The 20823-nt window shown below is 40.2% G+C and overlaps 1 protein-coding gene across 2 annotated transcripts; it reads left to right on the forward strand.

Annotated features, from left to right (window-relative positions):
• Positions 1–62: 62 nt before the first annotated feature.
• On the forward strand, positions 63–19557 carry LOC131107383 (estrogen-related receptor gamma-like). Of its 2 annotated transcripts, XM_078798885.1 has the most exons (9): positions 63–217; positions 306–383; positions 8345–8590; positions 8678–8832; positions 10240–10356; positions 15571–15681; positions 15751–15927; positions 17309–17578; positions 17920–19557. In XM_078798885.1, the coding sequence occupies exons 3-9, from the start codon at positions 8358–8360 to the stop codon at positions 18162–18164; spliced, it is 1308 nt and encodes a 435-aa protein (XP_078655011.1). In that variant the 5' UTR covers positions 63–217; positions 306–383; positions 8345–8357; the 3' UTR covers positions 18165–19557. The 2 variants fall into 2 exon arrangements, with proteins under 2 accessions (XP_078655011.1, XP_057913345.1); XM_058057362.2 differs by lacking the exons at positions 63–217; positions 306–383 and adding an exon at positions 4623–4877.
• The last annotated feature ends 1266 nt before the right edge of the window (positions 19558–20823 follow it).

Here is a 20823-nt window from a genome sequence, read left to right on the forward strand (position 1 = left end):
GGACTCCCCTGTGAGCCTAGCAAGGCAGGCACGTAGGTGAACTTGGATGGGAGTGGGAGGGAGGAGGAGAAGGAAGGCGTGTGTGTTAATTTGTGTGTGTGTGTGTGTGTGTGTGTCTGCTGCATCACTGAGCCACAGAGCCCCGAGGCGAGGAAAGCATTTGTCCTTGAGACTTGACTGCAGACGTGGAGCAGGCGTCCGGTGGATGAAAGTGACAGTAAGTATCACAGCCTAAGATGGCAAGCTGGACCTGGTTGTAATGTATATTTACTGATTTCAAAAAAATTGTGGTTTGTGTCTTATCGCTGTGGGATTGTCAAAACGTTGGAATCGGGAAGGAGTGACCATGCAGGTGATGTAGGCGAGGTTCGCTCTGCTCCCAGGTGAGCTTGTCTTGTCTTTTTTTTTTTTTTTTCCCCCCGCCTGCAGTGTCACTGTGTGCATGTCTGTCATATCATGCATGACATCTATAATTAATTCCATGGGCTCATTTAATTTGAAAATTTGTAAATACACTTGTAATAGAAATTCTTATAATTTCTTAATAGAAATGATAGCAACATCGGCCCTTCATGCTTTATTAATACACATTTACATATTTATATTTACATCATCTTTGCTGTCCCTTAGCTTTTTTTTTTAACCCCTCTAAGAGGCTTCCCTCGTCCTCCAGTTGGTAAGGTTTTCGTGCTGCGTTCAAGGCCTCCTAGATGTGCAACAATTTACCTTTTGGCTGAGATAAAGGTCCGAATTAAATTCTTTGACCTTGAAGCATAGTACAGTATTATTAAATCGGATGCCCCCAAAGTAGCTCTCTTGTTTGTGTTTCACTGTTATTCAAGTGTAAAAAGAAGCAGAAGAAGAATCACAACTATACAATTTAAGAAAATACAAATGGAATACTGGCAGTGTTCCCTGTATTTTTTTCAAGTGTTTGAGCATAAAAACAAACGACCTGAGCTTACCTTGGACCTCTTGAGCGCCATCAGATGTGCACACTTGTAGTTTCACACTTAAGTCCACCCTTAGTTTATCACTTCATTTTCCATTTGATGGAAAATGCTTCTGCCACTTTTTCACTACTTTTGTGGAAAGTGAAGCCGCATTTGCTGTATATCTAACTTTACTTTTGTTTGAATAAAACAGTTAAATGGAAAAAAAATCGAACAGCCACCTTTAGGTTTCAGCTTGCTTTTCAGAACAGCCCATTTTCTATTTCGACACATAAAAAATCTCACCCAGATTTAGCTCTTGTTCTTCTGTTTCTAAATAATTCTACAAATTGCTGGCATTCAGCTCAGACAGAACATTGCATCATGGTATTTTACGCAATATTAAAAACATGAAACACTCAACTCTAAATTTGAAATCCATTAATGTAATGATGATGAAGCTCTTGATTGTCATACAAGTGTAAAAAGAAGTTAACCACATTAAAAATTCTGTCAATAGCATCAGGCGTGTTCTTTGAGGGCGTTGCCAACATGTCTCAACGCCGCCGCGTGCATCTATAATTGCATATTCATTTGTGGCGACGCTCCAAAGCAAGCCATTAACGTGTGTAACCTTGCAGAAAATGACATTCTGACTGGCCTGTCTTTTAGCATGCCGCTCCACAACCACAATAATTAACGTATTGTTTAATCAATACCTCCAACCACACAGTTATTATCAGACTTTCAATTGGCGCCTATTAGATTGTGTACCTCATATTATGTAGGTTTTCTTCATCACAGGCAGGCTGAGAGGCACAGCGGGATAAACAGACCACCTGTGGAGATAGAAATGAGATTGGCCGTGTGTGTTTCCTGCATGTGAATGTGTGTGTGTTACCATCACTTTACACAGTGTAATGTGTATGAATTGCATCTCCAGTATAAAGCACTTCATTAGTTCCACAGTTATCCCATTTATAACCCCACTGAATTAAAATGCTCAATCATCAAAATGAATGAAAAATAAACTGACGAATGAGTCAGCGGAAATTGCCTTTATGCAAAGTTTATCGCATCCCAGTTGGAGGCCTATGATAAACTTGAGCCATTTTCAAATTAATAATGGAGAAGACAATTGCACTCAGTTCCGTTTACATTTAACATCCAGCCACCAGGGGGCAACACTTATAGTGGAGAGTAAAACAAGTTCCAGACGTGTTGTAATGTTTTTGCAAGGATTTTATTTTTTTGGTATGCGTGACATCTGACCTATCCACAGCACATAAGTGATCCATACAACAAAATGGACCTTATTCCAAATGCCCACCATTCCAACAAGGAATCTATTTATCTTGCCATGTATCAATGTCATCCCACTGTAACTAATGGGCTTGACTGACTTTATTACTGTATACTTTTATTTTTGCTTTGTCTCACTCTATCATTTCTCCGCTCTGGCTGCCTTCTGGGAAGCCTTCAAGTGAGTGTGTGTGTGTGTGTGTTAGTGCAGTGAGACAGTGATGTTTGCACACAGTGTCAAGACTCTTTGCCTCAGTCTCTCTAATTGACGGATGGCTGCGAGTCGGACCTAAACTTAAGTAGATTACACCTACAAGATATGCGGGTTGGTGTGTGTGTGTGTTGTGGGAGAGCTTGTGTTTACATCAATAACATGCAAAAGAATTGTAATTCAGTTGCACTTTTTACGAGAAATAATATCCAAATGGAAACCAGGTTCAGAAGTATATAGACAGCGACGGAGAGTAATAGAGGTCAGGTTCACTTAGCAACATAAAACCTGGTAGGGAGGTCTGTCATGACGGGATGTGCAAATAAGTCTCAAGAACCCGTGCCCGGAAATGAACTGCAAGTTGGCCATTTTGGTTTGTAGGAGCAGCTTTGGCATCATTTTCAAAATAAGCAAGCTCATCCTAGTGACGGATGGATTGCTACCAAATTTCACATATGTATAATTGAGTGGGCAGTTTTTGTGAAACCACTTAAAGCTGAATGTTTACATTTGGATCACATTTTTCATGTACTTGTTAATGGCGTAAAAAGGCAAACTCGTTAACACTGTTGTTCAGTACTGTAACTGTATGGTTGCTGTACAATGCATCAATGCAGGTTTTTATGCAAAGGCCTTACAAAATGTGGAATTGCATGGTTTTTATTTCACAGCATGATGTATTTGATTGTCTAACTCAGTTGTTGATATCATTACTGTGCCAGTGTATAAATTCACTATTGACAGCTTTTTTTTGTTTTACATTTCAGTGTAAGAAAAACATCCAATCATTGCTTTAGTTTTTATTGTCTGCACCCGTTAGCCTTTTTTTCCTTTGTGTTTATGCCAAGCGCGACTTACTGCGCCTCTTGGTTTGCGTGTATGTGTGTGGATGGGGAAAGCATCACATTAGGCACATCGCCATAGCTGATTAGCTCAAAGTACTGCACTGGCTGTAAGTCAGTTCAAGCCTGCTTTACAAAACAGCTCGTGTCCTTATGTTGCCTGATGTTTGTGCTGAAAAGATGACACTGATGATGGCAATGCTAGGCTTTTTTTTTTTTTAGCATTTTTCAGCAAAGTCTGTCTTATGTGCTATATATGATGGATTTTATGCATGAAATGTGTTTTAAAATGTTAAATCAAATTGTAAAATACCAACTTACCCACTAGTTAGCTCAACAACACGATTATCAAGCTCATATGAGGGAATTATGTCATACCGATAAATCATTAAAAATAGCTCAGATAACCGATAATTTAAAAACAAAAGGCCCTCTGATGTGGCCAGACTATGTTTACCGTGCGGATGAGCAAATCAAGTGCTCCTGCCGGTGACGTTAACAGTCTGGTAACGTTCGCTGTGCTAATTGTTTCATGATGAAAGGGAGACAAAAAAAACGAGCACACAAAAAACCTGATCAGCTACCTGAAACACCAGCACCGCGGTGTTTCAAAAGTGGAAAAGGTTTTCCAGAGATGTCTTTGGTGTCACAAGCGGCTGCTCGGAGCGTGTGCCCTAATACAGTGCACCTGGCTGGGCCACGCCAGGGAGCTCCTTCCGCTTGATACTATGGTTCTCCTGACCTCCATAGCGGCACACCGGCTCCTTTGGAGAATGTGTCCGAATTTAGTGCACCTTGCTCAGGCACGCCAGATGGCTCCCATTGCTCTATAGTCTGGTTCTCCTGATAGTATTAATGTAATGATATTTGATTAGGACAAATCAACAGGTATATTTTGTCCTTCTTACTTCCAGGTGTGCACAAACTACAGTCAAAGTCAAAATTAAGTAGATATAAATAAGTTATTGGTATCAGTTTGAAAAAAAAAGATTTTGTGTATCTCTACACTTAATATTGGAAAGTGACAAATGGGTTACTTTGTGGTTGTCTATCACTATGCATAGTATCTAGTTATATTTGTAAATGTAGTAAAATAACGTACAAACTGATATGACATTGTGCAGGTGTGCCTATCGTTGTGTGTGTGACATAACTGTACTATTTTCTCTGAGGCAGAAGTACAATTAGGAATATGATCTTCTTTATCACATGATGAACGTCATCTTCCTCCTCCTTTTGCCTTGATCCACCTGCTGTCTCCCATTGGCTCAGCCGAAAGCCAATCGGTTGCTGGCTCAGCGTCGAGGAGGAGGAGGAGGAGGAGGAGGAGGGGAGGCCGTTCAAATTGTGTGGCCGGACCTTGACTAGGGCCGTCTTTGCTCAGGCACCCAGCTGGAGAGTCACAGCACTGTGGACAGTGGAGAAGAAGAAAGTCAGTCAGATAGATGATGAGAAGAAGCGAGAGTAAAGTCCAGTAGAGAGCAAAGAAGACCTTTTCCGCACACAAGCCGGAGCATGGAGGCATAAAAGCCCCATGGATTTAGTTGACCTCTACCTCCCTGAGTGCTTCACCTGCCACCCGGACACTGAGTGAGTACATTGACGACAACTATGTATCCCGCTAAACGTCCTACGGATGCATTCGCAAGGAGCACAAAAGGTCTCTACCTAGTGGTGACGTTGGTACATTGCAGTTTGGTCCAAACTGAACAAAAAAATGACATTTTTGGGTGGATTATGTCTGGCCGTCTTTAAGTTAGATTTTGTTCGTGTTACTTTCACAGTCGAGCAGCCTGCTTGTTTTTTGATGGTGATGGTAAATGGCTAAAACCAGTTTAAGGTGGGGAAACCAGTCCTGCAGTGGGTGGAAAAAGAAAGCCAATAGTAGCTACGTTTGATTAGCTGTTGTTTTTGTTTTTTTAAAATTCCTTTTATAGAAATAGAACATGGACTGTAATTTTGGGGTGTTAAGGAAAAGTGTTAAAATTTTAAAAGCATATATTTTAACAATATATACAAATATAATAAATCTACTACTCGTGATAGTATTTATTATAGTTTTAATAATATAGAAATAGGTATGATTTTTATAATGAGATGTGAAATGTGTCAATCATAATAAGCTAATAAGCTTAGCTTCTTACTCCTTTTGAACATGTGGAACTGCAAATTAAATTATGTGATGTATTCCATTGTGTCTTGATGCACGTTCAAATACAATTAAACCATTACCATAATTACTTTTTAATATTGGAATTTAGTGTTAAAAATAAAATAAAAAAATCAATTATATTCATAGTTCACATGACCAAAATATAGTTTTTTATATTTGATTTGATTCGCTACATAATTCCATCATGTGTTAATGCTAAAAAAAATTCCATATCATATAATTCACCTACTGATGGTATTTATTGGTTATTATCACTAAGCTTAGATGTTTTTTCCGCACCAATGCCAAAAAACATTTCGACCAAATTGTTATGCTATATGTAAATATGTATTCTAATTATAAGCTTTTGTGTAACTATTTGGACCAAGAAGGGCAAAAGAGCAGCATGTGATGTACAGGTTAGCTGATTGTCGGTGACATCAGGAATACGGCATCAAGAGCGGGAGAAAGGGCAGTGACGACCCCAGATAACCCCCCCTCTCCCCCCTCCCCATTTCCCCTTATAGCACCCTCCCAGTATGGCATGCTATCCATGTTCCCTGCAGCTCCAAGCTCATCAGCCTGACTAAAGGCTCTTAGGCCAGGCTGGAGGTACCACTGATCCCCCTTGATCATCTCCTGCTGCCTCATTAGGAGTAGCTCGTCCTCAGGTGCTGAATTTGGGAGCCTTTCACTTCGCCTCCCTCTTTCTTTTATATCCTTTCCTTCCTCTCCTCATCCGGCGGGGCTCATTGTGTCCTTTGTGACTGTGCTCGTTAGAAAGTGAGTGTTGCCTCCTCTCACGTGCAGGTTAACGATTCAGCGGGACGCTCCCGCCTTTGCTGCTGGGCCCTCAGCTCCGCCCTCGCTTCCTTGTTTTGGATACGTGGAAAACAAAAGAGGAAGGAGACGCTGAGAAGTGTTGATTTATTCCAGTGTACATTTTGACGGCCTTTTACGTGAACGGGCCAGAAGAGTCATATGTCAAGGAGTGACTGTCACATGATCACTCTTAATGCTATCTCATTAGGAGAGCAAAAAAAACACAACCCTCATTATAATGATGGCTATCTTAAAGTACGTCTCGCTTAGCACCTGTCATACACATGACAAGGCAATATAGCCGCTTGTGATGGATTGCAAAACATTGCCAGTAACCGAAATGTATTCACTTTGCTGCTTAATAGGAAACATTTTGGTGTTTGAAACCTCAACCACTTAAACTCCATGTTATGTCTTTGTGTTGTAAACGATAAACTAATGCAAATGGATATCTGGTTTGAGAGATGCGGTTGCATCAGCAGCGGCCTCCTGCATAGATAAGAACCAGCCATAAATCCTCAGATGAATAGATAGGAGAGTATTGAATGTACTGTATTTCCCACAGTCCAGTGGTTGGCTTGTACACATTTGAAACTACTGTAATAACCACTCTTCTAGAATTGTCTTCTCTATTTTATTATGTGAGATGTCTACACCAAGAGTTGACTCAAATCGAATTATATCAAATCATATCAATCGTGTCGTTTGTACACTATGGAATTGTGTTTTTAAACCGTATTGTTTTGGAAACGTATGTTAACCCTTGTATGTACAGCAAATGCGTATCGAATTGTCTACCACAAAGAGATTAGTATTTATCATGAATCACCAACCTTAAATCGGTTGAGTACTTTTTGAGTCATGCTACAAACCAACCCACCCAAATCTTCTTCCTGGATCCTTCACAACTTCAAGACCATATTGATGTTATCCGTGTCTTGAAAACAGGTCCACTTAAAAGACCATCTTGAGCTTGGGAAAGACGGAAAAAAAGAGTCAGGTTGGATGAGTAGGGATGTTGCCCCAGCAACCGTCCCACTTTTCATGCACGGAAAGATGCAAACGCTCCAAGATGTTTTTGTAGACGTACTGGCTGATCACTGACTGAAGAACCGATGCCCCTCACATGGAAGAATATGATCAACATGGACACACCTTGTTGACCTTTTAAACCAGAGTAGATGGTCTTCATAGTGATGTAAACATATATATATTACAGCAGTTTTTTTTTGGTCTAGAAATTGCATTCCTGCTTAATGATCAGTAAAATATCTTAGGGCATTTTAGTTTGGCCCCATAAAAGTTGACGTGGTCCCAAAAGCTAAGTTCTAAACAACCATCATGTATATGCTTTCCCTTCCAATTGTCCTGACATTGCCTCCTTATGAAGACAGTTAATACCACTCCTGTCTCTAGATTTGTAGATGTTACAGTGTGTGTGTGTGTGTGTGTGCGTCCATCTTTGTGGGTTTCTAGAGGCGTCAGTAGCGCGTGGCCGTGATTTACTCAGGCAGCGGTTAAAAGCAACCACACACTTTGCCAAATAAATGACTCTTGAGACCACAGAGTTGTGATTTACATGGCAGGAAACACACGTGCGTGCGTGCGTGTGTGTTCATGTCAGAGTTTTTTTAAATTTGGCTTGGCGACACAGAGTTGCATGCCAAACCGTGTCAGGGTGTTTATGAAGACACATGCTTTTTCAGTGTGTCGGTAAGTGTGTGTGCGTGTGTGCGTTTGACATGTTCCCAATCACGTGAATGGTGTTGGTGGGTTTTTATTTTTACTTCCACACACACATGACGCCAGACGCCAGAGTACAGCCGATTGGTGGTCGGACTATTTGACTACATTTGATTGTTCCTTTCAAAAACAAAGCAGTGTCATGGGTAGCAAGTTTGCATAATGTGGGAAATCACAAACGGCTGGGTTAGGATGAATTCATGGATGGATGCATGGATGAATATAGTACCGATCAAAAGTATGGAGACAACTTCCTATTCAATAACATGAGAAAGTGTCTCCATACTTTTGACTCAACAGGTACAGTTGGTCCAATCCAAGTATCTCCCATCTTTTGCAGAGATCTGGGCAGGATGTCTGTGAGGGGCTTGGACCCCAGCTGTACCTCCTCCATAAAGCGGGAGCCCTCCAGCCCCAGCTCCCAGGGAGACGCCAGCCCGGCTCAGCCCAGTCCCGGGAGCTCTTCCTCGGACACCAACTCCAGCTACGGACCCTTGATTAAGGGCCATGGTCACGGCAATGAACTGGACTCACCGGGTCTTTACGGGCGTACGCCAGGGTCTGCTGACAGCGGAGGCCCCAACAGGTTGGTACTGTAACATATTTATACTTATCTCACGTGAATGTACCTAATATTGTGACTCGTACTTTTGACATTCACGTCCACATTTAGAAGGTTTGTGGAGGAGGCCCAAGTGAAATGCGAATTCCTCCTGGGCTCCGTGGCCAAGCGTCTGTGTCTGGTGTGCGGCGACGTGGCGTCGGGCTACCACTACGGCGTGGCCTCGTGCGAAGCCTGCAAGGCCTTCTTCAAAAGAACCATCCAGGGTGAGAGACTCCACACGTGACACGCCCACACACATGAACACGCTCGGGTGTGGGGCGGTGTTTAAACTTAGCCGTGGTGTTAATGGCGGGTGGGCCCCACAATGCTCGCTGGCGTGATGATGTAAAGCCATTTTACGAGCGGTGCGGTTTGTTTTGGTGTAAACAAGCGCTAATCGACAGTCGGCTTACAGCTTCCTGTCTGCTGCCCGACAGCGCGCACATGAGCTCCTGTTTGCAAACAGCTGATGTTGGTTTAAAGTGTGTACTGTCAACATGTTGCAAGTTCAGCCTTCATATGGATCGGGAGGAGGCGTTCACACGCTCCTTGAAAGCCACATGTTGAAGAAGTTGGCTCCTCGGGAAAAGAGCTAGAGGGTGAACGTCTGTCAGAGCTTTTTCAAGGCTTATCCGTTACTTCCTGGTTCTGATCCAACGTGGCAGCTCAAGAGCATCAGCGGCTCCGGCCAAATGTCTCTTTAAGAGTGCTCGTTTTTTCACACCCTGTCAGGCAGAGAACGCCATCTGGGAAGAGGAATAACACATAAACAATATTTTACTGACTCTTTGTTAATAATAAGCAAGGTTAGATTATTTATTTACAGTTTGAGGGAGAGGAATTTTGAAAGGCAACATGTATGTTAATAAAGCACTTTGTGTGATACAATGGAACCCTCCGATTTCTGATCATATTCCTCCATTTGTGCATATTTATATTGAAATGATTCTGTTTTCATATGGTATTGTAGCGACAATAGTACGCTGTATGCTTTGAGCTGTGATTCCACAGTTGGGCTGTAGGGGGCAGTGATGTTTGCCTGCTAGTTAAGAGCCACTCCAAGAGAGAAGAAGAAGAGTTGCTATCATGCAGAAGATGCACAACTATTTCTTCTGATGGTTGACTATCTAAAAATAACAATAAATTAGTGTAGAATCCCGGCTCAAACTGCCATGCTTTTTATTTTGGAGCTTATTTTGCACTGAACCGGAAGTATATACGTTTTAATGCTGTGTAACTAGACAGTGGTTATGTTTTGGTGTGCTGCGGTAATGAGGATGTTCAGAATACAAATCGATTATTTGGCTCTCAAATTAGATGTTGATAAAGGTTTTAGCAATATGATATTTTTAATACACATTTTCTGAGATGCTAAATTTGCATGTCAATTTAACACATTTAAAATATGCGTATATTACTATGTACGCACATGTGTTAATATTTATAGCATTAAAGTATATGTAGTGAATTGATCTGATATACCAGTTTCACTTTTAAAACTGAACTTCTGAAACACATTTACACAATGTTGTCATTTGTGGAAAAAATAGTCAGGAGGTTGCCTACAGCCACGACTGTTAAAAAAAACCAAACTGTACTGTAAGTCGTAATAATTGCTCTTTGTCCTTCAGGTAACATTGAGTACAGCTGCCCGGCGTCCAATGAATGTGAGATCACCAAGCGGAGGAGGAAGTCGTGCCAGGCGTGTCGCTTCGTCAAGTGTCTGGCTGTGGGCATGCTGAGGGAAGGTGGGTTAAAAAAAAAAAAAAAAAGGTTTATTTGAAGCCTTTTGGAAAGGGCTGTTTTCAGGTGGGAGTGCTGCGTCAGACCTCCAAGATGGAGGAAGGATTGTTCTTTGTAGATCCTTGTGAAACCATAGCGTCGTTATTGGATGACACATTGAAGAGGGTTCGTGTGAAACGTAAGATGTTTGACAGTTAAACAATGCGTGTGTGTGTGTGTGATTGTATGGGAACAACACTCATGGGGACCTTTTTCCCAAAGTCGGAATATAGCATTCAATTTTTTTTCTATGCTTGGCGGTCCAAGGATACATGTGCACATTCCATTGTGTGTGTGCGTGCGTGTGTGCCAGCGGTCAGGTGGTCCTTTGGTGCAACTGTGTGTGCGCGTCAGTGCGTGTGTGTGCACTGACATATTGTTGTCCCGATTTAGAAGTGACTCAAAAAGGAAAACATGAGCGACGTCCTACTGTAGGGAGCACTCATACGCGCTGCGTGAGGCCAGCAGATGATAATAGAAAAAAAGGAGCAGATATAACCTGTGTGTGCTGGCCGATCTATACAGTCCATGCTATAGAAATAGTCTTAAAGGGGCAGGACAATTTCACACTAAGTAGCAGAAATGAGTAGAAAAAAAATCGTCATATAGATTAAATTTTCTAACATAATTGGTTTATGATCACGTGAATGATAATATGCTCTATAAATGTGTAACAATAATAACACACATTTTTATGACAGATTAATGCATGACTAAATATAAAAAATATCTGTAAAATATATCATTGTATGACCAGATGTAGCATTTTTCTGCAAAATATGCCTTCAAACACAACATATAATGTGAAAATATCATTTTCTGACAAAAAAATTGCTTTTTATGACAACTTATTGCATTTTGCAACAAAATATTGTTATTTTATGAGAAAATATTGTGTTTTGGTGGCAACTTATCTGATTTTGTGACAAAATATAGCATTTAAAGGTACATTTTCCGAACATTGCAGTTGTTTTGACAAAATATTGATTTTTTGGGGGACAAAATATTATGTTCTTATGTCTTTTTGTGACAGAATGTATTTTTTCCATTGCAAAATGTGTCATTTAAAGCCAACATGCAGCATGTTTGGTATAAACTATATATGTAGCTATATAAATACTATATTGTTTCATGGCATAATATAGCATCTGTGACCAAGGAACACATTGTGTTACTGTTTGTTACTGATACCGTGTTATTTTTTTGCTAAATATAGCTTATTTTCTGACACAATCTAGCATTTTAATTACAAATTATAGCATTTTATGACCGCTTGTAGCATTTTTCAGCCATCATATAGCATTCCATAACAACTTACTACATTTTATGACCGCACCTACTTCTTTCCATGACAGTACTATAACATATTTCTATTTTTAGGACAACATATAGCGTTTTTGTGAAGAAAGAATAGCGTTTCTTTCAAATAATATTGTGTTTATTCTGACTCTGACAAAAAAAAACCTTTTTTGTGGCAAAATCGAAAATTGAATAATATTCCAGATAGCAGTTTTCCAACTAAAGAATCTTGTCAGGAATCCATAAGCGTAAATGGAAGATGCAGTAGTTGTAAGAGTCAATGTGTCGTGTTGTTTAAGGTCCACAAATGTTTGCCGACATGCAGAAAATGACAACATTTCCCTTGTATCTTCTTGTGCTACACAACGTTTGTTTACTGTCAGTTAACACACAAACACACACACACACACTGTGGCTTTTTCTTAATTAGACTTTTTTAATAGGCTGTGAGCATCGGCAGCATCGGCAGCATCTCAGCATCGTCCCTGCTCCACCCTTTTCTTTCACGGCCCTTCTTGTAAATTCCTCCAGATGCCCTGTGGGATTCCTGGACCTCCCGTGAAATGGGAACTGGCCCTCGTAACGGCGGCCATAAGCGAGCTCGTAACGTGCTTCATTGTGCCTCGTAACGCCCTCCTCCCCTGGAGAGGGCGCAGTAAAAGGCCGAGACGGAGGAGCAGCTCGCTTTAATGGGCCACAGTCAGGAGATGGACACGCTAAAAACACACAAAACATGCTCTCCTCTTACACAGGCAAGCACACTGTGTGCTGCTCTTGGTTTTTCAGCAGCCGTGACCCATCTTAAAGACTATATATGTATATATATATAATATATAGTTATAGTGTAATATATAGTTTATATATATGTGTCAAAATAAAGCATTATAGACAAAGTATTAGCACTAGTGTGAGAATAGTAAACATTTTGTAGCAAAATATGGCATTTTTGTGAAAAAATGTGTTTTTATGGCCAGAAATTCTATTTTTGTGACAAGATTTAGTATTTCAAGACAAAATATAGCATGTTTTGGTAAATATAGTAGGTTGTATGTAATGTTTATGTGACAAAAAATTGCATTTATTGGGGACAAAACATTACATTTGCGTGACAATGTCATGCATTTTGCAGCAAAATGTGACACAATTTTGTATTTGTGTGACAAAAGACAGTATATAGCATGTTTTTAATAAACAAAAATTAAACAATATATAATCTATAGGTGATATAGTTAAATAAAGACTACAGTTTTTTGACAAGATATAGCGTTTTGGGACAAAAATCATGACAAAATATTGTATTTCTGTGACAATATAAAGCTTTTTGTTTAGAATAAATAGCATTTATTGACAATTCGCAAAAATGAATGATTATTTTTCGGGGTTTTAAGCATGTCCATGTCCACATTGCTCACCAAATTTGAGAAGCGTGGGATTGTTTGGAGTGAACACATGTTGGTCCTTGCTGTAGCATAATGAAGGGGGGGTGCGGGCGGGGGGGGGGGGGCCCGGGCTGTTTTTCCGGCTCCACAGGAACGTGGGTCAGCCCGGTTCAGCGGAGGGATGCTTCTGATCCCGCTGTGGATGCAATTCGGGGACTTGTAAAGCCCCTCCTGCGGGGACGGAGAGCCCCTGGAAAGGAGTGATGAAAGTGTGAAAAAATAGATGAAGAGTGTGTTTATGGTGCGCTTAGCAGAACCCCTTCGCTTTTGTTATCCGTGAAAACTATTCCTGGACGGGCTCCTGTCAGCACATTCCAACGTTAAAGAGTTACACTTCTTCCTTTGCTCTTATCCAAACACACACACACACACACACACACACTGTTTGCCGACAGAACACAGCACACAAACACACACATGGTCATGTGACACCTGGAGTGGCACCTGCCAAGTTCCCTGGCTAATCCACACTTAGTGTTCGCCCCCACCCCTCATGACATCATTGAGGGGGGGTGGGGGGGTGGGGTCACAGGGCAGTGAATCCATTTCTTTAATACCTTCCTCATCTTGACAAGGAGGAAATACTCGCTTTGTTACACAACTAAACTACACACTGCTATGTTCAACACACTGCATTTATTGGACACTACTGCTTTTACATGTACTAATACATAACACTACTGCTTTTACATGTACTAATACATAACACTACTGCTTTTACATGTACTAATACATAACACTACTGCTTTTACATGTACTAATACATAACACTACTGCTTTTACATGTACTAATACATAACACTACTGCTTTTACATGTACTAATACATAACACTACTGCTTTTACATGTACTAATACATAACACTACTGCTTTTACATGTACTAATACATAACACTACTGCTTTTACATGTACTAATACATAACACTACTGCTTTTACATGTACTAATACATAACACTACTGCTTTTACATGTACTAATACATAACACTACTGCTTTTACATGTACTAATACATAACACTACTGCTTTTACATGTACTAATACATAACACTACTGCTTTTACATGTACTAATACATAACACTACTGCTTTTACATGTACTAATACATAACACTACTGCTTTTACATGTACTAATACATAACACTACTGCTTTTACATGTACTAATACATAACACTACTGCTTTTACATGTACTAATGCATAACACTACTGCTTTTACATGTACTAATGCATAACACTACTGCTTTTACATGTACTAATGCATAACACTACTGCTTTTACATGTACTAATGCATAACACTACTGCTTTTACATGTACTAATGCATAACACTACTGCTTTTACATGTACTAATGCATAACACTACTGCTTTTACATGTACTAATACATAACACTACTGCTTTTACATGTACTAATACATAACACTACTGCTTTTACATGTACTAATACATGATAATGCTATTGCTTTTTACATGTACTAATACATGATAACGCTACTGCTTTTGCATGTACTAATACATGATAACGCTACTGCTTTTGCATGTACTAATACATGATAACGCTACTGCTTTTACCTGTACTAATACATAACGCTACTGCTTTTACCTGTACTAATACATAACGCTACTGCTTTTACCTGTACTAATACATAACGCTACTGCTTTTACCTGTACTAATACATAACGCTACTGCTTTTACCTGTACTAATACATGATAATGCTACTGCTTTTACCTGTACTAATACATGATAACGCTACTGCTTTTGCATGTACTAATACATGATAACGCTACTGCTTTTACATGTACTAATACATGATAACGCTACTACTTTTATATGTACTAATACATAACACTACTGCTTTTACATGTACTAATACATAACACTACTGCTTTGACATGTACTAATACATAACACTACTGCTTTTACATGTACTAATACATAACACTACTGCTTTTACATGTACTAATACATGATAATGCTATTGCTTTTTACATGTACTTGTGCGTACACCATAATAATACTACTGCTTTTACATGTACTTGTGCGTACACCATGATAATACTACTGCTTTTTATATGTACTTGTACGTACACCATGATAACACTACTGCTTTTCACATGTACTTGTACATGATAACACTACTGCTTTTTACATGTACTTGTATGTACACCATGATAATACTACTGCTTTTTACATGTACTTGTGCGTAAACCATGATAATTCTACTGCTTTTTACGTGTACTTGTACAAGATAACACTACTGCTTTTTACATGTACTTGTACGTACACCATGATAATACTACTACTTTTTACATGTACTTGTGCGTAAACCATGATAATGCTACTGCTTTTTACATGTACTTATACATGCACCATGTTAGTACTACTGCTTTTTACATGTACTTATACGTACACTATGGTAATACTAGTGGTGTTCTACGCAGGTGTGCGTCTGGATCGGGTTCGAGGCGGCCGCCAGAAGTACAAGCGGAGAATCGACGCTGAGAACAGCCCGTATCTCCACATCCAGCACGTTTTGCCCCAGAAGAAAACATGTAAGCGTCGGCTTTGAATGCTGGGCTAGACGTTGAACGTCAGGTTAAAGACGTCTCCTTCGCTTCCAGTCGGGACGGGCGGGGACAACAAAGTGGTGTCCCTCCTCCTATTGGCCGAGCCCGAGGCCATCTTCGCCATGCCGGATCCCACCGTGCCCGAGAGCGACATCAAGGCTCTGACCACGCTGTGCGACCTCGCCGACCGGGAGCTGGTGGTCAACATCGGCTGGGCCAAACACATCCCAGGTAGGATGTGAAGGTCGCCACGGCGATCCGGGTGGGATCCGTTTGGCTTCCTGATGAATTCAACACATGACTTGGCGCCCACCTGGAATTTCAATTCACTTTTGTTGGCGTCTCACGCAACTTTGGGGTTTATGTTTCCTCAACTGCTTTATCAGCGACGGTTGTACACACCCAAAACATCGCCATGGAAACACCTGCCTCTTTTTTTCTGTTGACGCCTCATCTCCGTACTGCTTGCAATACAAACAAAGCATTAGTGTGTGTGTGTGTGTGTGTGTGTGTGTTCCTGCATTCCTACGTGGATGCGGTGCAACAGCGTCTTCATCAGCGTGTCCATTGTTCAGGGAGAGGAGCTTTACCCCCCCCCCCCCAGGGCTTTTCTCTATTCTTATTTGTCTATCAACAACATTTGATCGCGGTCCTTAACAGCACGCAACCATCATTGACTTGTCTCTGTTTTTAACACAAATACACACAAATATGTATAAAATAAGGTTAATAAAATAGAATATAAATAATACAATAGAAAAAATATTTGAAAGGTAACACAAAATTCTAAAAAGAATTAAAATAATGTCACTGATCAATTTAAAAATTCACATCTATAAGAATGAAAATTGTATAAATATTAATTCATAAGATCAAAAATATGATTAAAGAAAAAATAAGTAAACAAAGGATACACAAAAATGTGTACAAGAGGATTAAAGATGAAATAAATACATGAAATAAGACCTAAAGAAGACCTAGATAGCAGATAGGGGACTGGGGGTCCATACGAGGCCTGGACACACACACACACACACACACACACACACACACACACACACACACACACACTGGTCTGAACCATCTGAGTTCCAAGCCCAGGGGGAGGTGACTGTGTGTCCCTCACTATGTGTCCCCTGCTAGAGGGGACATTGATGCTGATGGGGTCTGAAGTAGGGGTGGCTAGATGGGGTCTGAAGGGGGGGCGGGGGGGGCTCCGGACCGGCAGACGAGTTGGCTAAAGAGCCAGTTTGCTTTTGGCCTTTTGGATCTGGCTGTCAGAGAAGCGTGTGATGGACCATGATACCATCCTCTCTGTACACCCCCCACCCCCCCACTCTGCTTTCATGACAGTAAACATGACAGTCAGTGTGTGTGTGTGTGTGTGTTTACCAGTTGCTTTCCTGGCCCATTCTCTATCTATCACAGTGGGCGTGTCCCACAGTGTCATGACATCTGTCCAAGTGTCCTCCAGTGTGTCCTTTACACCTTTAGACTGCATCAAACTGGTCTTTGGTCTACACTACTTTTACAATACACAAGATGTCCGGCGGGCTACGTTGTGGTGGTCTCCCAGCACCAATACTAAGCTCCCTACTCGGTTTGTGGGCAGGCTTCCCCTCACTGTCACTGGCGGACCAGATGAGCCTCCTGCAGAGCGGCTGGATGGAGATCCTGATCCTACGCGTGGTCTTCCGCTCGCTGCCGCTGGAGGACAAGCTGGTCTACGCCGAGGACTACGTGATGGACGAGGAGCGGTCCAAGATGGCCGGCCTGCTCGACCTCAACAACGCCATCCTGCAGCTGGTCAAGAAGTGCAAAGCTGTAGGCCTGGACAAGGAGGAGTTTGTGCTTCTCAAGGCCATCGCGCTCGCTAACTCAGGTAACACAAAACAAAACACGCTAGAAAATGTTTTTAAATAGAAACAAGTAAAAAATAATAATCACCTAAACAAAATATATTTTTATACAAAATGCATAAAAATCTATTTTTAAAAAATAGAATGTATGTAATGTAAAAATATTTGTCGAATTAACAATAAGTCTTATCCAATTTCAGATAAATATTTTTTTATATTTTATATATACATATAATTTTTTTATAAATATTTTTTTTCATAGCAAAATAATAAATCTGGTAAATGTATTATTTTTATTGCTACCATCTTTTCTCGCTACTAAAATTGCCATTCATTCCAAGTCGCGCTCCCTCCCCGCTCACAGACTCGGTGCACATCGAGGACTCTGAGGCGGTCCAGAGACTCCAGGACGTCCTCCACGGAGCCCTGCAGGACTACGAGGCCACCAGGCACCCGCAAGACCCTCGTCGGGCGGGCAAGCTGATCATGAGCCTTCCTCTCCTGCGCCAGACGGCCGCTCGCGCCGTGCAGCACTTCTGCGGCGTCAAACAAGATGGCCGGGTGCCCATGCACAAACTCTTCCTGGAGCTGCTGGAGGCTAAAGCCTGAGGGAACGTTCCCCCGCCCTTAATATTTGATGCAAACAGGAAGCTTGGCCACTCGCCCTCTAGTGGACAAGACCAGAAGGACGGGCGTTGAGTGAGGGACACATGCCAAACAAACAGAAGAGCTTCTTTTCTGATACTTGAAGACCCTTGTGGACCATCTTGTCCTTCTGGAAGCCTCCTCAGATGCATTCTCTTCTATTTCTTTCTTCATGGAGAGAAGCTATAATGTCTCCTCCTCTTTTCAAGAAACCAGCAATCGGAATTAGAGAGGACGTTTTCAGGGAAAGAAACGACTACGTGAGAAACGTGATATTTATTTTCTAAATGTTTATTTACTTATGAAGGCTGGATTCTTTTTTTTTTCCAATATAACAACTTCTCAGCACTCCTTGAAATGGACTTCAAGATCTAAATGAACATACGTCCAGTAAAAAAGTATGTTATTGAAAACAAAGAAATATCAAATATAATTATTTTTTTATTATTATTTAGCCAATATCTTTGTTTATTTTGTATATTGATAAAATGATAACCATGCATTTTGCTCTTCTACAGTAATACAAAAATATTGAAGTCAAATTTTAATTGTCATTGTTTTGTTTTGAAATAAAATAATTTAATTAATAATAATAAAAGATATGTCTTTAAATAAAATAATTGTAATTTCATCAAGTAAGTAAATGTAATAAATGTTTTAAAATATTTTACAAACATGCAAAATAATACTTTAATTAATTAGGTATTAAGAATTAATTCAACTAATGTATTTTGATTAATAATAATTATTTATTTTATAGCTAAATATTTTATATAATATATTCTAGAAGAGCAAAATGCATTTCATCATTGTAAAAATAATATAATATACTTAACTGCTTTAAATAATTCAGCTCCCCCCAAAACACATTAGTGGTATTACTATTATTGTAATTCAATATAAACAATATTTTCCAAGTATCTCAAATAATACCATCTTTTGGCTGAGGAATAATAAAAGATTGTAAAAATACAACAACAAAAAAAACCAAGCTAACCGCGTCCAAGTATGATACTTAAAATGTCCCCCAATGTCCAGTTCTATTGTAGTGCTCAATGAGTGTCCAATATCAGGTGGAAAGTGTCTTTTGGTAGTCTTGGTAGACATCCACGTGTGCACTACTATTCCTCGTAGCCGTTATGAAAAATGGTGTCAAATTTTTGTATTTATTATTTTTTGCTAGTGTGTCTGCTGTAGTGTGCTTTGTGTGCAATTATCAGAGAATGAAGGATTTGTGCTGATGGTGCCGGCATTAGATGCAAAAAAAGATTTTGATGCTACTTACATTTACGTCATGTCTGAAGTGTTTGTTTCTCAGGTGCAGATTTGGGCAGCAATAAAGTGTCTCCTCCACTCACTCTGTTGTCTTTCCTCACAATGAGGACTAGAACCGCGTTGACAAAGGCCCGTCAAAGCAGTGTTGGATACATTTTTATAATGAATTGCCGCACAAAGGAGGCTGCAGGGAATGGCGGTCATCAGACGCCACTGACTCATCACTTCATCATCCAAGAGACGACTCCGCTTCTACAGATTCAACTTGTTCTTTTGCAAAGAATGTCAGATATATGTAACGACGGTGTGCTGGCGCCTGGTGGCGCTGTGATGCAGATGAAGCCATTTTTAGCTCAAAGGAGGAAGACTAGTAGGAGCTGTTCTTTAACGACATCTAGTGGTCACGGTGTGTTATTACACATGGAGGCTGCTATTGCACAGCATACACTTAGCATGTAGCATAAGACCACAGGAGATGCTTTATGCCGATATCTAGTGGTTACTTTGTGTTATTACATGTAACCCAGATAAAAACACAAGTTTTTATTATTATTGTTGTTGTTAATCATTCATTTTCATTCATTTTCAACGGCTTTTCCTATTATTGTATTAAATTACCCGTGCGTGAGATGTCTCGGCGTTGCTACGTCACCAGTCACGTGATGTTGAGCCACCAATCAGTGCCGTACATAATCCGGAAGTGATTGCACACAGGTAAACGCGGTGGACACACGTGGAAAGAGTTGCTTCAGGTATGTCAAAGTTGTCGAAGTCGTCGTCGTGGTCATTATCTCACTCTCGGAAAGTCTATACATAATTCATGCGTGGTCGGAGTATAGGGGCCGCGACGCTACATTAAAAGGAGCAGTGCTTTGATAAAACTACGGAATTGGTGAGTGTTTGTTTCTCGTTGCTAACTGCATTAGCAACGTTTTGCTAGTTAGCTTTTAATATCAAACCTGTCCTCTCAATGGTCCATGGAATGAAACTAGGGTTAGAGTTATACAACAAACATTATACAACAAACTTATTGTGGTCTTAGGCATTGGAAAGCCCATCGTGTGTGTAACAGTTGGTGGCATTTTACTAATACACTTGAATGCACTTCAAGTTTTGATTGCTGCTAACTTTGTCTGTAATGCACTGTTATTCATTGCAAGACTAGTCTATTGTTTCTGATAATCATAATAAATATTGTAATGTGATTGTTTATTATAAGGGAATTTAAACTTTGAACATATATTGAAGATCTGATTGATACAACTTGTATTATATATTGATTTGTTATTAATGTTTTGTGTGGGCACTTTAATTTATACTGGTGCTATTTTAGATGGCGAGCTAGGAA

Source organism: Doryrhamphus excisus, linkage group LG19 (genome assembly GCF_037039965.1).
Source record: "Doryrhamphus excisus strain RoL-2023G ecotype Guam linkage group LG19, RoL_Dexc_Guam_v1.1, whole genome shotgun sequence".
NCBI classification, from domain to species: domain Eukaryota; kingdom Metazoa; phylum Chordata; class Actinopteri; order Syngnathiformes; family Syngnathidae; genus Doryrhamphus; species Doryrhamphus excisus.

Coding starts and splice junctions, on each gene's coding strand:
- LOC131107383 (XM_058057362.2), top strand. CDS start 4,822: ATGGATTTAGTTGACCTCTACCTCCCTGAGTGCTTCACCTGCCACCCG. Junction 8,591..8,677: donor GACAGCGGAGGCCCCAACAG/GTTGGTACTGTA, acceptor GTCCACATTTAG/AAGGTTTGTGGAGGAGGCCC. Junction 17,579..17,919: donor CATCGCGCTCGCTAACTCAG/GTAACACAAAAC, acceptor CCCCGCTCACAG/ACTCGGTGCACATCGAGGAC.